Source organism: Mesitornis unicolor, unplaced genomic scaffold (assembly GCF_000695765.1).
Source record: "Mesitornis unicolor isolate BGI_N332 unplaced genomic scaffold, ASM69576v1 scaffold8381, whole genome shotgun sequence".
Classification (NCBI taxonomy): domain Eukaryota; kingdom Metazoa; phylum Chordata; class Aves; order Mesitornithiformes; family Mesitornithidae; genus Mesitornis; species Mesitornis unicolor.
The window spans coordinates 52,414-73,231 of NW_010161641.1; the positions used below are offsets into that span (position 1 = coordinate 52,414).

The window sequence follows — 20,818 nt, forward strand, 5'->3', positions numbered from 1 at the left end:
CAGCCAGAGTTTGTTAGGGTTATTTTTTAAAACCTTGCTGAAAAGATATTATTTGTTGTTATTAACCCAGCATCCAAACTTAAAGGAGTCTGGAAAGTAAAGCTGTCTGCCTTAACTCAGATGACAGCAATATAGGCTAGCTCTCTGTCTCACTTCAGGGTCATTTCACATTCTAGCCTGCCAGAATGATAACAGCAGGACCAAATTTTAGGAATGACCCCATCCAACCACTTCTAATCCAGATTTAGCCCTGCAGTTCTGAAAAATCTCACCCAGCTTCATAAATAACAGCAGGAAGTTGCTCACTGAGGCCAATGGGGTTTGAAGTGAACCTTGAGGTGCCCTCCACCACTTGGTGCAAACCTGGGTGCTTCTCAGTGGCCTCTCAATGGCCTTCTTAGCTCAAAGGTGGAGTTAAGAGGGCCCTTGCGGGGGGATCCCCTCTTAGGGTGATGAGCACCCATGCAGGCTCGCAGGAGGACCGCCGTGGGAGGGCAGGCGCAGTAAGCACCCCCCTGGTTGCGATATGAACGCAATAACACAACCCAACATCACGAGGCAGGATCTGACAGTCACATCAACCTGCCAGCACTTGAAAGAGGACTTGAACAATTCCAGGCTTGCAGGTTGTAACTGCACTTTTTGTTCAGCTCTGAGCTATTGCTCGCATCTTTTAGGAGGCCTAATTGAGTTGAGAGTTAGTCAGCAGATAAACACTCCTCCCTGGAGAGTCAACAAGTTAGTCATTCGTGGGTTGCTTCTACACAAAATGTCCTGTGTGAAATGAGCCCAATAGCCTGCTCAGGGATTGATAGTAAATGAGAGGAGCAAGGTGAAATACTCCTAGGAAGCTCGTAGAGGTTAGGAAATGTAGGTTGTAGTCGCTAGTGAACTCACTGGCTGTGACTAATTTAGTATCGTCAAAGTAGTTGCCCTCACCAGGGGATGAGTCACCAGGAGCAGAGGCAGCTGTAGTAGGCAGGATGGCATTCCCATCCTCTTTATGCACTCCTCACCATCACCTCTGGGAGGGAAGAGAGGGCTCCCTAACCCCTGCACAGGTCCCAGCTGGGGGAGATGGGCCTGCTCCCTGCATGGAGGGATGCTCTGCCTGCCTGGGGCGGTGGCATACCCACCTCTCGAGGAGCCTGCACGTCGATGAACTCCTCGAAGATCCGCTGAGCCTTGGAGGCCAGCTTGGCTGCCGAGCGGGTCTTCTTGAAGTCCTCGCAGGCGAGCCAGAACTCCAGGTTTTCCTCGCTGAACTCTGTCTTCAGGAAAGCACGGAAAGCAGCCAGCCCATCTGCACAGGAGACATGCGGAGTTACAGTGGGAGGAGAGAGAGGGAGGGAGCGGTCTCTTTAATAGACATCCCTCCATCCACCCCTGCCTACCAAAGAACACCTGATTTTTCTCCAAAGTTCTGTGATCCCAGGACACATCCATAACTTATGCTGTCACATCAGCTGGAGTCTCATGAGCTGCCATGAAGCCAAACACCATTTGCTGTTGCTCTGAAAAAGCATTTTGCCAGCTAAGATGGCAAAAGGTTTTCCTTGGGATTGGGGCACCTAACCTTTGAAAATTTCCTCTCGAAAATGTCAAGCTTTGATGACACAGTCTCTTTGCTACAGCATCTTGTGGGTGTTAATGCAGCACTTCATAATGTCCTAGCTGTCATTAAGAAAAACCTTTAATAAAATATTGCGTCCATGGACTTGTCTCCTATGCTTTCCGTCCCTTTGCTTTATTGCCTTGTGACATATTTTTAGTTCTTATTTAAACAGAGGAAGGATCCTGGAAAGTCTAACTGTTATAGCTACAATAAAGGGGAGAGGGAAAGGACGCGGCGTAATTACTACTTGTCTAGTCGGTGGTAGAAGTGTTCTTATCGCTTGTTAATGCTTAGCAATTGTGACATTTCAGTAATGTAATCTGAGTCAGGCAGGGCAGATTAGAAATATGGAAAGATTTATTAGGCAATCTGTGTCCTCTTAAACCCCTGCCTGGGTGTATTTATGGACACAGCTATTGTTTTTTATTTCCTTTCCCTGACTGACACCAGCAGAGTTGAAGTAGATGAAGGTTTCACCCATGCCCTTTCTCCTTCCTTTAGCCTAGGGATAAATGTGGCTCCTACCTTTTTTTTCTTTCCGGTAACATGTTTCTAACTTTACTTGGTCATTTTCTATAGGGTCTGCATGTCTGTAGTTGATGACTGGAAACCTCCTGAGTCAGCGCTGGCTACTTCCAAGCAAGTGTCTAAAAATATTGATGGAATCGGGAATGCGCTCAGCAAGGTCAGGCTCCCCTGGAGGGCGAGGGAACAAGTGCATGGGGGTGTGGCAGGGACAAAGAAAGACTGATTAGGGTTTGTAGGACTTCTGCAATGCTGCGAGGTGCGGACTCCATCTCCCCCCTTTCTGCCGTGGAAGATCTCAGCAGTGCCACCTTCTCTCCTTACTCCTGTGGCAGGGGGTGTGAGAGCTGGGTCAGAGCCCAAAGGATGATGCCAAATACTTGGTGTGGGTCATTTTCACATGTCCACACAAAGCCCAGGCCCACCGGGGACAGGGGATGGCCGTGCCACAGGATCCATCACAAACTGCCCTGCAGCTTTGTCCTTGTTTTCTTTGCCTGCACCAGGTACACGAGAAGCAGCAGAAATGTAACACTGCCCTTTTCCCCTCTTTTGTTCTCCTAATCTTATTCCTGCTTCTCTTGTTTCCAGTAATAACTTAGGACGTGGAGATATTTTTCAGTTCTAGGCCCTCAGCCTCAAGCCCTGAGAAATGGCCCCAGGTGCTCAACAGCAACTAACAATCCTATTTCTGGCTGCTCATAAGTCAGTGGAGATGCCTGGCTGCCCAGATTCTCAAAGAGAAAAGCAAAAAAAGATATTAAGGCAGACAGGATCCAAACTACAGCCTAAACCTCTCCACTCTACATTTCTCAAGGCTCCATCACTAACGGGCTCTGCGCTGCTCTCTGCTCCATGGGCACGCTGCAAAGAGCTGAGGCAGCGCAGCGATCAGCTGAAAGGGTGCTCCCCTTCCTGAAATCTAGGAGGCAAAAGAAAATTTCAAAATCTGTGTCCCCTGTAATGCCTATAACATTCACAGGGCCTGTGGGGGAGCAAGTGGGGGACTTGAGAACAGAGCAGGGAGTCTTTGCAGGAGGAAAAGACCGGATATAACAGCAGGCTGACAGGCTTCAGAAAGAGGAAAGTACAGAAGGGAGAAAGCAGCCATTCCCCGAGATGTGTGTCATTTTATATATCATCAGCTCCTAGGACATTTGACACTAAATATTCACGTACCCAAGCACACTGCTGTGACTGTACAGTCTCTGCTGTGTGTCCCCGCAGAGGTTTTGTTCCCCTTTCCCTGTCCTGGTCTTTTTTTGTTCCCCCCTTTCCCAAACAACAGCCCCAGAGCCCCAGCACTGACAGAGGATCACTTGCAGAAATAGCAGCTTTATGTGGCAAACATAATGTCTGCAAAATATAATGTCTGCAAAAAGAAGGAGAGGTTGTGATTGATGAGGTGAGAAAGGTGCTTGCTTCAGTCCTGCCCCAGAGAGCAGCCACAGCACGTCCTTCCTGGGACCAGGAGGTTTCCATATGCTCTGCCTCCTGCTCTCATGTCAATCAGCTCCTTTTTATCTTGAAGTAAGTTTAGATGGAGGATAGATAAATAATAGTGTCTGGCTGCTCTCCACTTCTTTATATATTCCTGTCATGCCCTCCTCACAGCTTTTGTGGAGCTGGAAACAATGAGGCTGGACCTGGGAGGACCTTGCAGAGGAGGCCTTGGACACGGGACAGGTCATCCTTGGCTCGAGGCTGCCTGGCTCTCCACAGATTTCATCTTTAGCCTTTGACTGCCTGCCAACACTTACAGCTGTGTCTGGCAGCCGGAGTTTAAAGATGGGAGCCCAGATGCCTGCGCAGTAGTAAAACACTGCCCACAGGTTTATCATGGAACTATGACAAATCTAATTGCAAGGGCAGGAGGGCAATTAGGAATGGGAGCTGCCACCACCTGAGCTGGAATTTGACCTGGATGTTGAGTTTAATCTCCTCCTGCACATGAAGGCTATCAAGAAAACATCGCTCATGAACAATTGGCATTTCAAAGCTCATACCACTCAACTGGGCAGCTTTTTTTGCTGGGGCAACCCGCACTGGATTGCAGTGTGATGTGAGCAGGAGAGCATCACCTACTGAGTCAGCCTTGTGAAATATCCTGGAAAATGGTCCGAGCACCTGAGAAGAGTGATTCCAAAGGGATGCTTTACAGAAAAAGCACAGAAATGAAAAGCAGGATTAGAAGTCTGCAGATGCAGCAGCACAAGATATCCCTAACATGTGTTAGCCTAAAGGCATGGCCATTCAAGAAGACAGAGTTGCCCTTCAAGACAATTCCTTCAGGAATTCGACTCAAGAGTAGTGAGTCTTGCTTGAAGCCAAAGTAGTAAACCAGTACTGATGGAGCTGGTAGGATGAAGAAAGCAAAGAAATGGAGCTCTTCTACTGAGTGTTCAGAGTCTGAAAGAAGAGCAGAAGATGTTTGCTTTTTATTTTTGCAGTGCAAATGTGAGCTTCAAAAGGACCTGCTCTCCATTCAAACAGACCAAGGGAATGCACAAAAGGGTTGTCAGGAAAGATTGTGCAAGTATTTATAGATAACCCTATCCCAGGATCTTGCAGTGCACCATACAGATGTAAACCTGCAGGTCACCTGGGAATTAGACAAGAATTTATGTTTTATAGATGGGCACTCAAATGCTCCTGACATCCCATTCAAATGTTGTCCTTCAGGCTGCAGAGAGTAGATCCTTTCCAGCAAGCAGGGCTGTGAAGGAAGGGAATGAACTGGCTAGCTCAAAACACAACACACGTCTTAACCAAGGCGAGGTCTGGCAACATGAGGAAGACCAGAGATTACTAGTTTACATCACTCAGGCAGACAGCTTGATAACCAAGTCTTAACCATTGTCAGAATAAGAAAGCGATCAACAGTCATACTTAACGCACGCATTTCACATCGCTGGAGCAATCGGCACTTCATGCAGAGTCCTTCTGGCTGGGAGATGACTGGATCAGCTCTGTGGAGCACCTTGGGTGCTGTACAGCACATGTACACACTCGCACTGCTGCTCAGCACGTTTGGTGAATGTTAGCTGCCTGTCAGCAGCACAATGCTAGTGCTGTTCTGGCTCAGAAAGAACTAGGAGTAGGTTGCGATATTCCTGCGCTGTGTAGGAAGAGGAGCAATGTGTCGACAACAGAAGGAGGAGGAGGGCAATAAAGTTTGTGCAGAAGAGCAAGAAGATCACAAAACATGGTGGAGTTGGGGGGATGAAAAATCACCCTTGTGATTAAACAATGGAAATTCAGCGCAAAGGTTTTCTGTGCCGGACAGTTCATTGAAAAATGACTAAGGGTTGAGGACAGACTGTCCTGCTGGATTCTGGACAAATGACAAGCCATGTGTCCAGCCCCGCGAGGGATGCAGAATGAGACATGCCATTGCTTGCATTTCCCTCCAGCAGCCTGTCAAAAGAAATCTCCATCTGGCTGACCAGCCTGCACCTCCTGGGCATGGGCACAGAGTGGGGATTACTCCTCTGTTACTCACACGCATGCACACGCACTTTGTGGACCACACTGAGCTCTGCTTCCCTGGGAGCCATTGCTAATCCACACTGGCACAAAATAGGAAAAGGTGCCAAAACCTAGCATGTTAAAATCACTGCTTTTGCTCCCTGAGCATCCAAGGAAGCACACTACATACGATCTGTCTCTCACTCACTCAATTCCCTGCTGTAAAGTAGGATCAGACTCCTCTCTCCTGTTGCTTGCTGTGCTCAGAAGCCTGACCTGAGGGAACGCTGCTACACTGTGCTCACGTCTCATGTGGCAAGCCCAGACAAGGCTCCTGCTGTAAAAAGAAGATCCCTATTGGTTTCAAGTTGATTTGCTTCACCCATTAGCAAAAACAATTAGGATATCCTTGCATTGACTTGTTCATACATATTAAAATAATGGGGGGAGAGGGAAGGGAGGGGCTCCATGGAGTCATCACACTTCAGGGGATGTTTGACAAAAATGAGCATAGTGACACTTTCCATAGAGTCTGTGTAATGCATGGTACTTGTTCAGGCCACCTCCATTTAGGAAACTTTTGGAGGTTGAAGGAAATCAGCAGTGGAAGAGTACAAGTTGTTTGCCTTTCCCATAGAAAGTACTGCAGCCCTGCAAGCCTCTGCTGTGTGCAAGGGCAGCCTGCTCGCTTGGGTGCTTCAGAGGGTCTTTCAGGGAGCTCTCATGCCCTTTCTTGCTCCTCAGAGTTCTTTTTTTTACATCTGCCCAGCCCCTTGCAATATTACCCACAAAGACTGACCCATTTTCAGTTCCTACATCCAGCTCCTGAGTCCTCCTTGAGTACTCCGGGCTTTTCTTCCCAAAAGAACAGGTTGGCTGGAAGGGACCCAAAACCACCATAAGATCGGAACGCAGCAGAAAGCACCACTCAACCCCCCGAAACTAGCGACACAATCTCCCTTCCGAAATAGCTGAACTGTCTGTCCATCAAGCAAAGAAAGAGTTTATGACAGATGTGTCAAGCAGCAGCAGGCTACCTGCTGATGCTGTAAGGTCCTGAGGGAATTCGGGCTGAGCCCAGCTGGTGCTCAGCCCATGCCCTCAAGCATGAATTCAAAATTTCCCTGGCTAGCATGGTTCACCTGGGCAGGCACAGGGAAATGTGACGGTTCTGTCCTCCCTTTGGCACTAAAAGGAGAATGTTAACCTGCAGCTTCACTACAGGTGCATGCAGGCAGGCCAGGCACTGCTTTTCTTACTCTCGAATTTGGATCAGGGGAAGCACAAGGCTCCCTGACACCTCTCTACCATCAGCACACCTCTTACAGCAAAAATGCAACTCTCTTGTTCTGCTTTCTTAGCAGATCTTTGTAATTCTGTCGTGTTTTGGATACAAGTATTCATAAGCGAAAACACAATGATTTTACAGTATAATCCCTTTTACGGAATCACGATTGTCTCTCCTTTAAACCAGTGTAACTAAAATAACACTTCTGTTTCAAGAGAGCTTTTCCTGTTTGCATCGTTATAACCCTTGACTGCCAGGCTAGCAATTCCAGAAACTTCAGGTGCAGAGCAGTTCTAATGTGTTGCTTTAGAAAGTAGTTTATTAAACAACAAATTTTTTGTCACTGATCACCAGGCGATGTCACTATGACAGCTGATAAAAAAAGATTAATTTAAATTTTAAAGATCACCTTCTGTTGCTATTAGGAACTGAATATTTTTCATTAGGTGCCAGGGAGTTACCAGAATTACTTTCCCTTCCAGAGACAGAAAAAATTCTGATAATTAATTTACCACTCTGCAGGGCTAATTTATTAATAAAAACAGACACTCTTGTGGAGGCTGTCGGCCAAAATAATTGAACTAAGGTTTCATTTAGCATTCGCAGCAGTCAACTGAAGAGGGAACAGTCTGTGTAATGTCAGTACATAGATGCGTAAATTCACTGGCTTCTGTAACCAAAGCACTTTTGCTGCAGCCTGTATCTAATAAGGAAAATTTCTGCTTTCACACCAGTGAAGGAGGAGCAGGGGGTCGAGTACAGAGCTGTAACACCTATGTGAATATCCTGCACCCTATCATCTCTTTGCTACATTTTTCCCTTCTTGTTTTGAGTTTCCACGAAAGAAATGATCTCTCTTAGCCATACCCAGCTACACCATATATTTTTTTTTCCTACTAGCTGCAAGAGCAATGATCTCAACAAGATACTGCTGCTAAAATTATATATTGCTTTTTCTGCCTTGGACAGCCAGCTTGTTTAAAGTTGTCACTTAATTCCCTGCCAAAACTGTTGTCATCTCAGTAGAAATCCAGCAAAATTACACTTTATTTAAAATAATGACATAATTCTACACTTATATTTTAAAATATGAGTGTGGAAAAACCTGAATCTCTAAGAAAGCCAGACAGTGCCTTATTGCCATAAAATAGTTCACCGCCCACATTGACTTTTCCCCAACCTTGACTCGCTCTTGTTTTATTCTCCAGTAGAAACACATTAATGAACCTATACTGTGAACTTTGCCGTCTTGTTTGCAATTTCTCAGCATGAAAATGTTCTGAACAGACCCGATACCGCCGATCTTTTGAATGGAGCAAGGTGCGCTGATTACATGTTTGTGTAAGGTTTCTGGTGTAAAATCCTCAGGTTTGCACTGGTAGCTGCCAATTAGCTCCTGCTAAGGGCTGCCATGCAGGGTTTCTGTGCTGCAGAGCGAGGTGTTTGAGGTGACTGAACCACGTCCATTGCTGTGTCCTAGCACTCCCAGCAAGGGCTGTGCCTGGACGTGGTGTAGCTGCACAGCAGCTCAGAGGAGCAGCTGGAGGGAGAGGAAACAAGTCAGTGTCACGGATCTCTGAGGGCTTTAGTGAGCTGAGAACCTGCCGTTAACTTGTGTGGAAAGACTGGACCCAGGGGCATGCACCAAAGGTCGGTATGCACAGCTACAGCCTTGGGGTGCTGCCTCCAGAGCATCCCTGGGAGATGAAGCATAAATTAGACTTTGAGCTGAGGGCTTCATCAGTTGTGATCACTCAGCCAGGGAAGGAACCCACAGAAACTCACTCCCTCACCCTTTAACCAGAGGACATGTCCTGCCTGTAAATGGCTGTGACCACTGCCTGGTGGGTAGTAAACAGCTGCCCAAGGGACCGCTCCTGTGCTAGACAATGCACACTTTGGTTTTTCCCTAGCTATAACCAGTATTTTAAGGGCACGAGGGGGAAAAAAGTTAGAAATTTATCTCTACTTACATTTATGGGACAAAAGAACATCAAAAGAGTCTGCCCATCTTGTTGCTTCTTCTGTGGACAGTCTTCTGTAAAGAAAGGAAGAGGAAAGTTACAGGCAACCTGTGGCCGCCGATCCCCTCTGGGGCTGCTTGACCAGGACACCAAGGAAAGCTCCTCCTAACTTTGGAGGTCTACAATATAGAGATCTCCAGGTGAACAGGTCATCCTGGGCTGCCTCTAGAGTCATGGAGGAGATACCAAGGGACCTGCAGCACCTTGACTCTCTTCACCTCACATTCCCAGGTAGGTGGGTAAAATAGCCCAGATGAATCACACCCAAAAAGGGACACATTTTTCCTCATTGAATCTAAGCAGAGGCTCGGGGAACAAGTTCAGATGTAGACATTTACATTGTAAATGTCAAAAGTTAAGTGAAATGAAACCCACCCCTGCAGCAGTGTTTATTTCTCTCTCCTGACTTTAAGGGGAAGGTTAGACTCTCAGCTTAGACGGAAGCCGTGACTTGTGATCAGATGAATCCCATCCCACTCATCTCAAATCAAGACTCTGGGTTGCCTGAAACATCTACCTAAGTGTTACACAAACTAACACAGGACGTTCTGGTAATAACAAGGATTAGCCAAGAAGGATTGTGACCTGAAATTGCCGGTCACCTCTTATACCAAGTCAACTGCTTAGACTTTGGTTTATGATGACAGAGGCGTAAATTACATCCTCCGATGCATGCAGACATGTCCCACATACAGCAGCAGGCATCGTGTGCAAGTCCCGTCTCACGGGAGAACTCGTGTCAACGATCCAGGGGTTTTCTGAGGCTGTTCCTGCTCTATCAGCGCTGTTTCGTTTTCCTCCTTCCTTGTGGCTAAAAGATCCACTCAAAGCTTACACAAAGTACAGTAAAAGGAAGATAACACGAGAAGGGTTGGTAAGCAGGGAGGGGAAGGACAGAAACGGGGTTGGGGTGGGATGCTGCAGCTATACTCACTTCAAAGCCCGGTTGGGCTTGTCCGGAAGAATAGCTGTGAAATCATTATATGAGTCTGATTTGTGAGACAGGCAGCCCAGGCGAGTCCTCATCCCTCTGTTCCTGTGGTCGGTGTAGGGGAGCAGGGGTGTGAGGAGGGGAAAACCAAAGAAAATGACGATTATAAGTCTAGCCAGAGTGGCAAAAAAAAATAAATTTAAAAAAACAGTACCAAAACCAAAAAAACTCAGTGCCTCTGTGCCTCATCAGACCTGTGTCCTTGGTTCCCTCATCTGTGGGAGGGACCCCAAACCATTTCCAGTGAGATGTGGGACACAGGACCAGAGCAGCCGAAGGCTCAGCCAAAGGAGTGACACAGCTGCCCTGGCTGGCAAAAAGGCTTTTAAAGGCTGCACTTTGGGATGGTTTCTTGGAAAGATCTGCTCCGGTCAGGTGTGGGAGGAGAGCAGAGGGCAGCAATACCACGAATCAGCCACCACAATCCAGCAGCACCAGAAACAGCACAAATACATGGGCTTGAGGGCAGAAGGGGCTGGAGGAAGAAGAGAGGGAGCAAGGCACCTGCAAGGTGAGACTGTGCTGCAGAGCCGTGAGACCCAGCCTGGATCCCAAGCGGCTTCTTCAGACTCAGGGTTACATAAGCAGACTAAAACTGCCTCTTTCCTGACAGACTTTATCCAGGCAGAAAATGGCTTTATTGCTTTTTTCATCTAAATTTCAAACCAGCTCCAGAGCCTTCGCTCGTCCACCAGCCCCTCACGTCCCTGCCAGCCCCTGCCCGGGACAGCCGGCATGTCCACAGCATCCTTCCTCACATAACCCCCGGGACGGGAGGAACACAACAGAGAGGGAAAACAACACACGTGCATTACACAGGACTGGCATCCTCTCCTTTCAGACACCTATAGGTGCTGGTTTAGGGTCTTCCATGGTCTCTCTGATTTGCATCTCCAGCCCAAGGGAATCTCCTCTACCAGATACCCTGCACATTGAACAAGACCATTCTCTCCTCCACACCAGGAGGAGGATTTAGCGACCCAGTTGCCATTTCTAAGCTGCTGGATCCACTTCTGAGCTGGAGAAAGCCCTTCTCTGAGCCCTGCTGCCAAATACTTTCTGTGAATGCAGAGGGAAGCACAGTATTTTTCCCGTCCATAAGCAATCATTGCAGAACACTTCCAGCACCAGCGACTGAGCCAATCTGTAGCATACCTCTTTCCCCCTTCTCCTCCCGCCCTTCCCAGAGTTTCTATTATTGCACATTTTAATGTAATCTTAAAGCAAATTAAATGTTAATTAAATGCAATGAGTGTCTCCCTGGTGCAGCACAGGCAGCTCGCAGCATTTAACAAGCTCAAAAACCTGGAGATCTTCAGCCGCAAGAATTGTCGCACGGTCTCAAAATGCAGACCCACGGCTGGTGGTCTTGTGATGCTGTGCCACATAAGCTTCCAATATCAGGGCAGAAACACTGTTTGCAAAGCATCACGTTCCTAGCTGAGCGTGCTAGACCTTCTATGCAAAAAAGGACACCAAGGCCGCTGTAGGATCTTTCTGATACCTTTCCTGATACCTCCTGCCCCCAACCTTTATCTTCCCTGCGCTGCTTGTTCTAGCGAGCTCACGAATGTCTCGGCAAGAGGTGTGACATGCATTACCGCAACGCTGCTCACATTTCTCTCTGATGCCTGAGATCAAGGGACTGCAGCAGGGAATTGGAGCGTATGGGGGACAGAGATGCTGCGCCACGAGCAAGGCGCTTGCCTCTCATGGAGCACCGCTCTCTAGGTGAGGACTTCCAAGACAGGACACATGAGAAAAAGAGGGAAAGAAATGGGATCTGCTGGAGGTGTAGAGGCAAGGGAAGGGCAGGATGGAAGGGGGGACACCGCAGCGAGCTGCAGGGCTTGCTGGATGAGGTAGACAACGACAGGACGGGCAGGGGTGAGGGATGCATCGCATCTTTTCAGTTACCTCCGTGGGATCAGTAAGGCAGCCATTCAGGCATCCAGTTATGGTTAACCCTTTAACTGGCTGGCTCAGACAGCAGTCGGGGCTGTTTGCAGGAGGCAGGAGTGCAGGAAGAAGGGATTTACTGTTTCATCTCCTGGCACTTAAAAATATACCAAAGAATCCTCTGCAAAGAAAAGGAGGGCCAGTTGTTCTCAACCCATTTGGTCCTCGCCTCCTAGAGCGGAAGGTCAATTTTTCAATGGAAGACGTTCAGAGTTGAGGGATGATTGCAGAGGAGAGACAGCATTTCCTTCTAAGACCAGGACCGCAGCTTAAGTCCAGCTTCAGGTCTAAAGTGATTTGAGTTTGGCGTCACAGCTCACCACGGAGCAGCAGGAGTTGGCATTATTGCGCTCATCGTCCAACACCTCTGAAGGTCTCTCCTCAACAGGCAGAGCTCCGCGCTGACCTCGCTAAGAAGACCAAACTACCTCTTGTCCCTGTCCCTCCAGGTCATGGCTGAAGTTACTGGCCAGGCATCATGGAAAAGCTGGCACTGCAAATAAAATAACAGGAGGACTTCACGCGTCTGCAGATGCTGATCCTTTCACCATCACAGGCTCAAGCACTCACACAAAAATAACTCAAAGAAAGCATCTCCTCTTCGGCGTGGTGGGAACCTGCAGAGAGCCACCAAGGAGATGCACAGTCTGCAAAGGGGAGGAAAGGAGTGAGGGAGGGATGGACAGAGGGGGTGGCAGGGTCCCTGTGAGCCTTGGCACACAGGCAGCTGCTTGAACAAATCTCATGTCAGAGAGCAAAGGTAAGGTCTACCAGCCAGCAGACTGATGGGACAGAGAGCAGGACTGGACAGTGAGCAAAGGCAGAGGGTTCTTATTTGCCAGGATAGGGCCAAGCTCCAATAACCTCCGTGTCCCTCTTGCCCAAACGAAACAACTGAGGAGGAGACAAAGGAACGGGTGAGAGCAGGGACTGCATGCAAAGGAGCCAGGACCTTGGTCTGCTGAGGCCTGGGGAGATCCCAGAGCTTGGGCTGCCCAACGCAACATCCCCTTTAAAACCTGATTACATTAAAAATGCACAAAGCCTCTTCCCAACTAAATTAATGGAACTGGGATTGCGCTACATGCCAGTGAGTGCATTTCCTTAATCCCTACCCTCACTGGCTGCTTCGATGCGCTTTAACTGAAATCAATCCTTGTAATTCCTTAAGCCCCTTTAAATTTCCTCATTAACAGCCTCACCCGCATGCGGGGCCACAGCACATGATTTCCAAGAGTCCCGCAGCCCCTGCTCCTCTGTCCCACTGCTGCTCCGAAGCGACGGCTGCAAGCGGAGCCGTGTGCTCTCTCCCTCGCAGCCTCCTCTCGCAGCCTCCTGCTTTTTGGGGTGCTGTTATGAAACAGCCTTCTGCTCGTCCCCCGCACCCGCCCGCTCGCCAGCCCCCGCAACAGCGACCTGCACGGCTGAGCGGCACCCAACTTCCCCACAATCCCAAAGTCTGGCTGACTTTGCGGACGCAGAGACCTATATTTCCCGCGAAGGCAATCCCATTGCTAGGCTGACATCCCCATGGATGTTTCCTCTGATTGCAAAGAAAGACAGTCAATTACGAATTTAGAAATATAATCTGTGACGCCTGGTAAAGGCATCCCAGGAGGGATCCATGGGGATTTATTTTTTGCCTCCCGTTCCATCATTCATCCTACCTCCCCCTCTATGAAAGGACCCTGGTCAAGGAGAATTGCCAGTCTCATCATGAATGCGTTTTGGGGCTTTCTTCTCAGGAGACAGAAAGGGAGGGATGTGATTATAACATTCAGGTTACCAAATCACCCCAGGAGATCACCTGAGCAAAGATAAAGAAGCCATCCCAATAGAAAAAAAAAAAAATCAGCAGCGCAAAGGTTAAAAGCAAAATAAAAACAAACCATGAGATCTCAGGGGGCTTCAAGAGATTAAGACCATGCATTCACATGCAGAGTAAGCCAGCAAAACCTGAACACAGAGGCACTGCAGACAAACAGACACAGGGAAAAAGATACTCACTGCCTTTGACCTGCCCTCCCTGCCGGTGGGTCTGTGCTGCCAGCGTGGTCAGAGATGCTCTGGGGAGAGAGAGCAGAGCGGTCTTCTTCAGAGACAACCCCCTGCGCGGGGTGAAAGTCACACTCGGACACCCCTCCCTCCGTCCCCAGCTGTCCCCGGGCAGCAGCAGCAGCAGCAGCGCAGCGCCCAGCAGATCGCTCTCGCATCCAGCACAGCCCGACAGCAGCCTCAAGCCGCGGCGCAGCCGGCTCCCACCGCCCATCGAGCCCACCTGATCCGCACGGTTTTCCCCATCCCTCCTCGCCCACCTGGCAGCAAAGCCCCAGCTTCTCCTTCTCTGGAGATGGGGGACCGCTCCGCAGGGGTGGCGGATGCCAAATGCTGGCAGGGAGCATCTGGGGGCGGGGAATGGGGGGATGCCTGTGAAAGCGCTCCCTGTTGTCACCCTCGGTATGTTGGAATAAAGCATCCGCCTGCATCGTTTTAATCGGCTCCTCTGAGGTTTGAGGAAGGTTGCTGCCCTCAGATCGCAGACCATCAGGGGTTGCCACAGACAGAAGGGATGGGGGAGCTTAATTCAAGAACCCCGGTGTCAGAAGGGCCAAATAAAATTGTTAACAGGCAAAGGAGGTCCTCATTGCAGGCCGTGGGATGAAAGAATAAAAAAGAATCCGCCTGGCAAGTCAGTGATGTGACTGACCCCTTTCATCCCCCTCTCTCACCTGTGTGCAGTCCTGCTCGCTCCCTGCCCCGCAGCAGGCTCCCTGCAACCACCCTCAGTGTGCTCGACCCACAGCACAGCCTCTGATTCCTGTTTCTCTCTTGCCCGCACGCCTCCATCCTCCAGAGGACATATACGGGGTGTCCAGTGCACCCTGGTGATGCTAACACCCACCTAACACATGGCACCTACATGGCAGGGCTGCAGTGCAGCCCCCGGCCGTCAGTGACAACATCTGGGTGTCCCACAGGCTGCATGGGCACCAATGTGGGTCACTGACTCAATGAGATCTCCAGCCATGGGATCTCCATTGCTTTTTTATCCTAACAAAGTTGATTGACTACAAAAAAAATAAAATAATAATATTAATAACCTCTACAATTAAATACATTATTGCCTTTTTTCCTGGACACTTGTAGTCACCTGCCTCCTCTGCTAAAACACTGCTGGGCCTGACATCCTGGTGCTGCTAGCAGGAAGCATGTCTTGAGATAGCACATTATCACCAGGCAACATCCCTGGGGAGAGACTGAGTCCCACAAAACTAATTTATTACAAAAACACAGAGGTTAGCAGCACTGCAGCAATCATCCCAGCTCTCCATCTCGGATCCCCTCTTTCACAGCTCAACTTGGCAAGGTAATATTTGCCTTGCTCTCATCCTCCCATCACAAAGCCCAGGTCATCCTGCTCAGATTAATCATGTCTCCAGTTATCAGAAGACAGCCACTGAAAAAACGCTGTGGCTGATACGATCTCCCCTCAGCCATGGTCAAAGGTTGAGGTTCATCTTACGCCGCTGGTATGGACAGGCTGGTTTGTTCAAGTTAAATAACAGTCAGCTTCAGCCTTTGCCCCAAACCCAAGCCAAATTTAATACAACATCACTAAGGGTTTAACTTCTAACATGTCATTTTTGCTTTGGTGCATTCCCACACTTGCACGTGCTCTCTGGGCACTTGCAGGATGTCACGCGTGACAACGCTTTCATAACGCTTCCAGGATGTCCCTCAGATCTCATTGACACAGACCGACATCGTGGGGTAAGAGAGGTCAACAAAATGTTCGGTCAACAAAACTCTGGATTGTTCTGGTCCATTATTCAGGTACTTGGACTTTGCTGCAGTCTCAAACAGATCAAAAGCTCTGATCCACTCACTCGGGATGGGGGAGAGCAGAGGTGAGCACTCCTGCTTGCCCTCCTGCTTCTATGTCAGCTTTATAGATTGCCATTTCACAGCCATCACCAGTATAGACAAAGTACCTCTTTCTCCAGTGCACCCTTTTCATGACCTCAGTGAGATGCCAGAGCAACCCACAAATGAACCTGAAAATCAACAGTTTCTTTTTCTAGTTCCCTGGGCCGGGTGTGAGTTAATAGAGAACAAAAACAGGTGAACTGTGTTGACACAGGCACTATGGAAAATGTAATTAAATTGCAGATAAAGAGAATTACATTTTTGCAGGGTAATATTTTAGAAAGCTTCTGTGCAGTAGGAGAAGAGGTTTATAGCAAATTCCTTTTCAAACAGCCCCCCTGCTTCTGACTGCTATGTAGCTTCTATTTAAAAGCTTTTAATAAAATAACTCATTCTGATATTAGGCTTGAATCCCATCCAAAATGTTAAATCTCTCCAAGAAATACTTTAAAGCAATTTCCTCATGACCTGCTAACAGCAAACACACAAGTGGTGAACACGTGCAGCGTTGGGAGTGTTTGCTGTCACTGGACAGGGTGGAAAGGAATTTGCCAGCCTGTGCCCAGGACATTAATCTTCTCTCCATCATCTCCAAGGTTCTTTTCACCCTCTCTGTTATTTTAACTGCCCCCCTGCCTATTCTGTGTGTTTTGTCCATTCAAGTGTTTTTTACCACAAAACGTCATCCGGACCAAACACCTCCGCCAGTTTCAGCTGGCCCCAGTTTCTGTCACTCAGCTGCTACATGAGCCTGCATGGTCTGAAGACGTCCGTTCCTTCCAGTAGGGCTGCCCCCATGTCCATCCAGAGCAGGAGGGCAGCCCTTGCTGGTAGCTGTGTGGCTTTTGCCTCTCCAGACACAGGGATGCTCCTCCTGGGCCAGGCAGTGACCGCCTTTCTCAGTTTGAAGCTAGAAGCTCAAAGGACACCTACAGTGACTCTCTCATTTGCTTGGCTGACATCTCCAGTGGGTTTGCCTTAAATAAGCTCCACCTTGACATTTAAACAGACTTCTCCCCGTCTTCTCACGCTTGCTCTGTTTCCTGGAGGGTCTGGTGCAGCTCTGGGAGTCCATTATTCTATGTTTAATGAGCCGTCATGCCGAGTCTGACACTGTCGCTTCCACTTCTCATTTCTGACTTTGTGGCCTTGTCATATTTACAGCGATCCGTGTCACAAGGGCTTCGAGCATTTCTGGGGTTGCGTTCGCTCTGATTTTGCAACTTTTCCTAGTTCTGTGCCAGCATCTTTTTTCTAGTACCATGCAGGAAGGAGTTTGTTTGAGGGTGTGCTTCATGACTTGATGGTCCAAGAGCCACATCCCCACAGCTGAAGTAATTATTTGGTGCCTTTTCCTGGGATAGTGTTGCCCCTGTGTTGTCTCTGGAAGATGCTCTGTGACTGCAAAATGCCAACTACATGGGGCCGGCTGCCTCTCGCAGCGGTCACTGCTTTGGGAATTTACACTGGACACTTTCATGCTGCAAAGCCTGCAGCCATGGTCCACTTCTGCTGTGGCCCAAGGGGGCTTTGCTCTTTTGCTGGAGGACTGGAAGGAACAACCACCCTTGGCTTGGAATGACAACACTAGCAAATTACTTATGACACAAAGTGTCGTTTGACCTCCCCTGACACACGCTCATTCAAAACTTATCCAGAATCCAGATTGGTACCTATATAGGCCTAACCTAAAAGTAATTCAAATTAGTAATTAATTTATCTCCAGAGCCTGCTGTTCTCCACCGCTGCTCGCAATTAAAGCTGGAAGAAATAGTAACTGACAGCTGAGGTGCAGCGCTCTGCTCCCTGCCTGCCTGCTTGTCTGAGGGTCCAGGGAAAACACATGTGGTCCATCACGAGGTGACTGCCTTGGCTAAAGCAAATCACCACTGATGTGGATCGCTTCCTAAACTGCAAAACAAACCACAGACTTGTCTTACTTGTGACAAGAGCAAGGACAACAACTCCCCCTTCCAAAAAGGGAGCTCTAGTAACATCAGGAAACATCCACAGATGTTTTTAAGGTGTTAATTTTTCTATTCACCTTAAACCTCAGATAGTTTTCCACATCAGGCCAGGCAGGAAATCCTGAAAGGTGAAACAAGGAGAGCTTGAGTTTCAGGGGTAGGTGAGGAAACCAAGCAGCAGATATCCTGGGTGGGGGGTTGATAAAAGAAGCCACCCCCTGTGCTAACGAGGCAGGGCAGGAAATGGGAGACACCCACTGAGTTGAACTCCCCTTGAAAATAAAAGGCCGTGTTTAAAAATAAAAAAGAGTTATATAAATTGTGAGCCATGGTTCTGTCTCTGGCTTAGCTCGAGAGCATGGCAGCTATTTAAATTCTCGCCTGTGTCAATGCTAAAAGTGTCTCCTGGGCACGTTTGCAGCTCTTGGGCGTTGCGATTGCTGCAGCAGAACAGACGCCTCCGCTGCGAGATGGCTCCTGGCCCCAGCTCGCACGCTCCCGACTCCCTCCCCAAATTCCTCCGGGCAGGTAGGACGCAAAACCAACAGCTAAGCAGTGTGGAAGGCTCCAGGCGGAGAGGGAGACAGGAATCAAAGGGAAAAAATTTCCCCTTTCAAGCACTTTATTACAATTTCATAACTGTTCTCTGAGGAAACGCGCTCCCGTGCCCAGCAGCGGTTAGGCGTAAAGCAGTGCGTCGGTGCCCCTGCGTGTGAGTTGGAGAGGACGCCGTTAGCACGAAGCAGGGATGCAGAAAGGATCGGAGCTGACACAGAGCTGCTCTGTGCAGCCTTGGAGTCCTCCCAGCTTTCAGCATCGCTGCTGCTGTCAATATGGCAGGGGGCGGAGCGCCGGTTGGGGGGGCGCAGTTGGTGTGTATGGCGGCGAAGCCGAGACAGAGCTGCCCCGACAGACAGAGCTCCACAAAGGTTCCCTACTGCAGATGCTCCATCCCTTGTACGTTTTGATTGAGATCTGATGCTCGACGCAGGCCAGGGAGTGAGGCTTGGTGACAAACGGGGTTAATTTTCTGCTGAGAGATCATTCAAGGTGCTTGCAAACAGCCTGCATTTTGTGAGCTGAACACTGCAAACCAATCACTTACTCAATGTTAGAAATCAGCCCTGAGATCTCAGGGTTGCAGTCACAAATCCATTTATGACAGACAAGGTCTATGCTGCTCTGCTCTTATTGCCGCTATTTCAAAGACTGGGGCTTACAGGGCATGCAGGTCCCACAGCAAGGATTTACTGGGGCTATTAACCCCTACACTGATACACACCATGGCACTGGGAGGTCATTCCCACTGTAGCAAACACCTGAGCACGTGCTTAACTTTAACCACGCGAGCAGCTGAATGGGTGTTTGTACGATGAAATACAAACAGCGTTAACCGCATGGGTGAGCTGGGATTTCTCTTTCATCCCCGGAGGCTGCTGCTGCTCTAGCCTTAATTAAAACATAAATGCAGTGAGTTAGATGGGCTCATCCTCTTTCTCCAGCAGATGGTGGTTCTTTCATAAAAATGTCTGCTGCATCCAGTGCCAGTCTTTCCTCGGTCATCGCCCATGTCCTGCCAGCCCGGATGGAGACGCATGCCAAGCTCTGCCAATGCCTGCGCCAGTCGAGCCCTAAGGACCGGGCAGCGTCTCTGGAGCCACATGGAAGGGCTGCAGGGCAAGGGGCCAGGCTTGTCCTGTCAGTGCAGACTGTACCACAGGAACAAACGAGTCTCAGAGAAGGGCAGAATGACAGGACAGTGAAAGCACAGCCCTTTATGTGCCCTGTATGCTCCCCAGATGGAGGAATGTGACTGCATTCCTCTGGGACTGGGTGCCGTGACAGTCAGCCATGGCGAGAAGATGCTGGCACGACAGGTCCCTTGTATTTCTTAGCTGTGCCAAATTGCCAGCTTATTTCCCCACTCATCAAATGGCAGAGAGATGGCCCTTGCCGCAGTCAGGACTGCAGGAAAATGAGCCCGCCCAGGTTTGACCCCATTCTTCCCCCTAAACGTGCACATGCTCCTGCCATCTGCAAGTTCTCGCTCTGGCTCCTGCTCAGTGCAGTTCTCTCGCCTCCAACATGATCTCCTTTCACTCCAATTAGTCTTATTTTTAACCAGCTCAGCTCCAGCATTCAGCCTGGGTGTTAGTCGCAATGTCACAGTTACCCAAATATTCAAAGCAAACACAATCCACCATTTTAACATAACAACAATAGCGAAGGGGGGGGGGGAATGAAAAGATGGTGAAGATCTCAGAGCTGCAGGCACCAGCACAGATTGATGTTTTTCTCCCAACATCAAAGGCCCACCACTAATCCCATTGCAACGGAGATCACCCCAGAACCAGTCCCACTCCTGTATCAGCCCAACCAAAGCTGCACTGGGCTTAAAATAAGAAATACGCCGCTCTAATTCCCTGCCTGCTAATTAGAAGCAGTGTCTGTGTCGCTTTGACCATTCCTAAAATGCCACAGGAAGATTAACGCGCTGGGAGAAGCTCTACCGTGACATTAACAGGGGTGACATCTGAGCAGCACCCTTACCCTCCCTTCTCGCCTGCAGAGCCACCCTTCCCCACAGCAAACTGGGGCAGAAACACGTCAAAATCCCGCCCGTGGGGCCTCGTAACCATGAGGAGGACCACAGGGCCTGTCCTCACCCACCAAGGCCCTCCTAGCTCTTACCTGTCTTGCAGCTGGCAGCAGGGTGGTGGCTACATGGCTTTTGGTGCTTGATGGACATGGCTGGTTGGGACCCTGAGGAACAGTGTCTGCAGGCTCCCGGTGCATCGGGGTGGGCGAAGGACCCAGCCCGGCCACGGTTCTCTCTGGAGGAGCAGCAGCACCGTACCACTTTTCCTGGCTCCCTAGCCCAGCATCTTGTGAAAAGAACAAGAGCCGGTGGAAGGAGGGGGGTTACGAAGAGAGGGAAGGGGGAGAAGGGAGCGGGAGAGCGCGCGCTCTCGCAGATGCACACACGCGGAGCAGCCAGAGGCTTGCATAGGATGGCACTGCCTGACTTGCTCTCATTACTGCTGCGGGCTGGCT

General features: G+C 49.3%; 1 protein-coding gene across 1 annotated transcript in view; it reads right to left on the bottom strand.

Annotated features, from left to right (window-relative positions):
* The window catches only part of RGS8 (regulator of G-protein signaling 8), a 14,863-nt gene extending 922 nt beyond the window's left edge, over positions 1 to 13,941 (bottom strand). The window contains exons 1-5 of the mRNA XM_010193392.1: positions 13,878 to 13,941; positions 11,829 to 12,363; positions 9,855 to 9,956; positions 8,870 to 8,934; positions 1,137 to 1,303 (exon numbers count right to left, since the gene is read on the bottom strand). Coding sequence (XP_010191694.1) covers positions 1,137 to 1,303; positions 8,870 to 8,934; positions 9,855 to 9,956; positions 11,829 to 11,854 — 360 coding nt within the window. The 5' untranslated portion in view covers positions 11,855 to 12,363; positions 13,878 to 13,941. The remainder of the gene's footprint in view (positions 1 to 1,136; positions 1,304 to 8,869; positions 8,935 to 9,854; positions 9,957 to 11,828; positions 12,364 to 13,877) is intronic.
* Between the last annotated feature and the right edge of the window lie 6,877 nt (positions 13,942 to 20,818).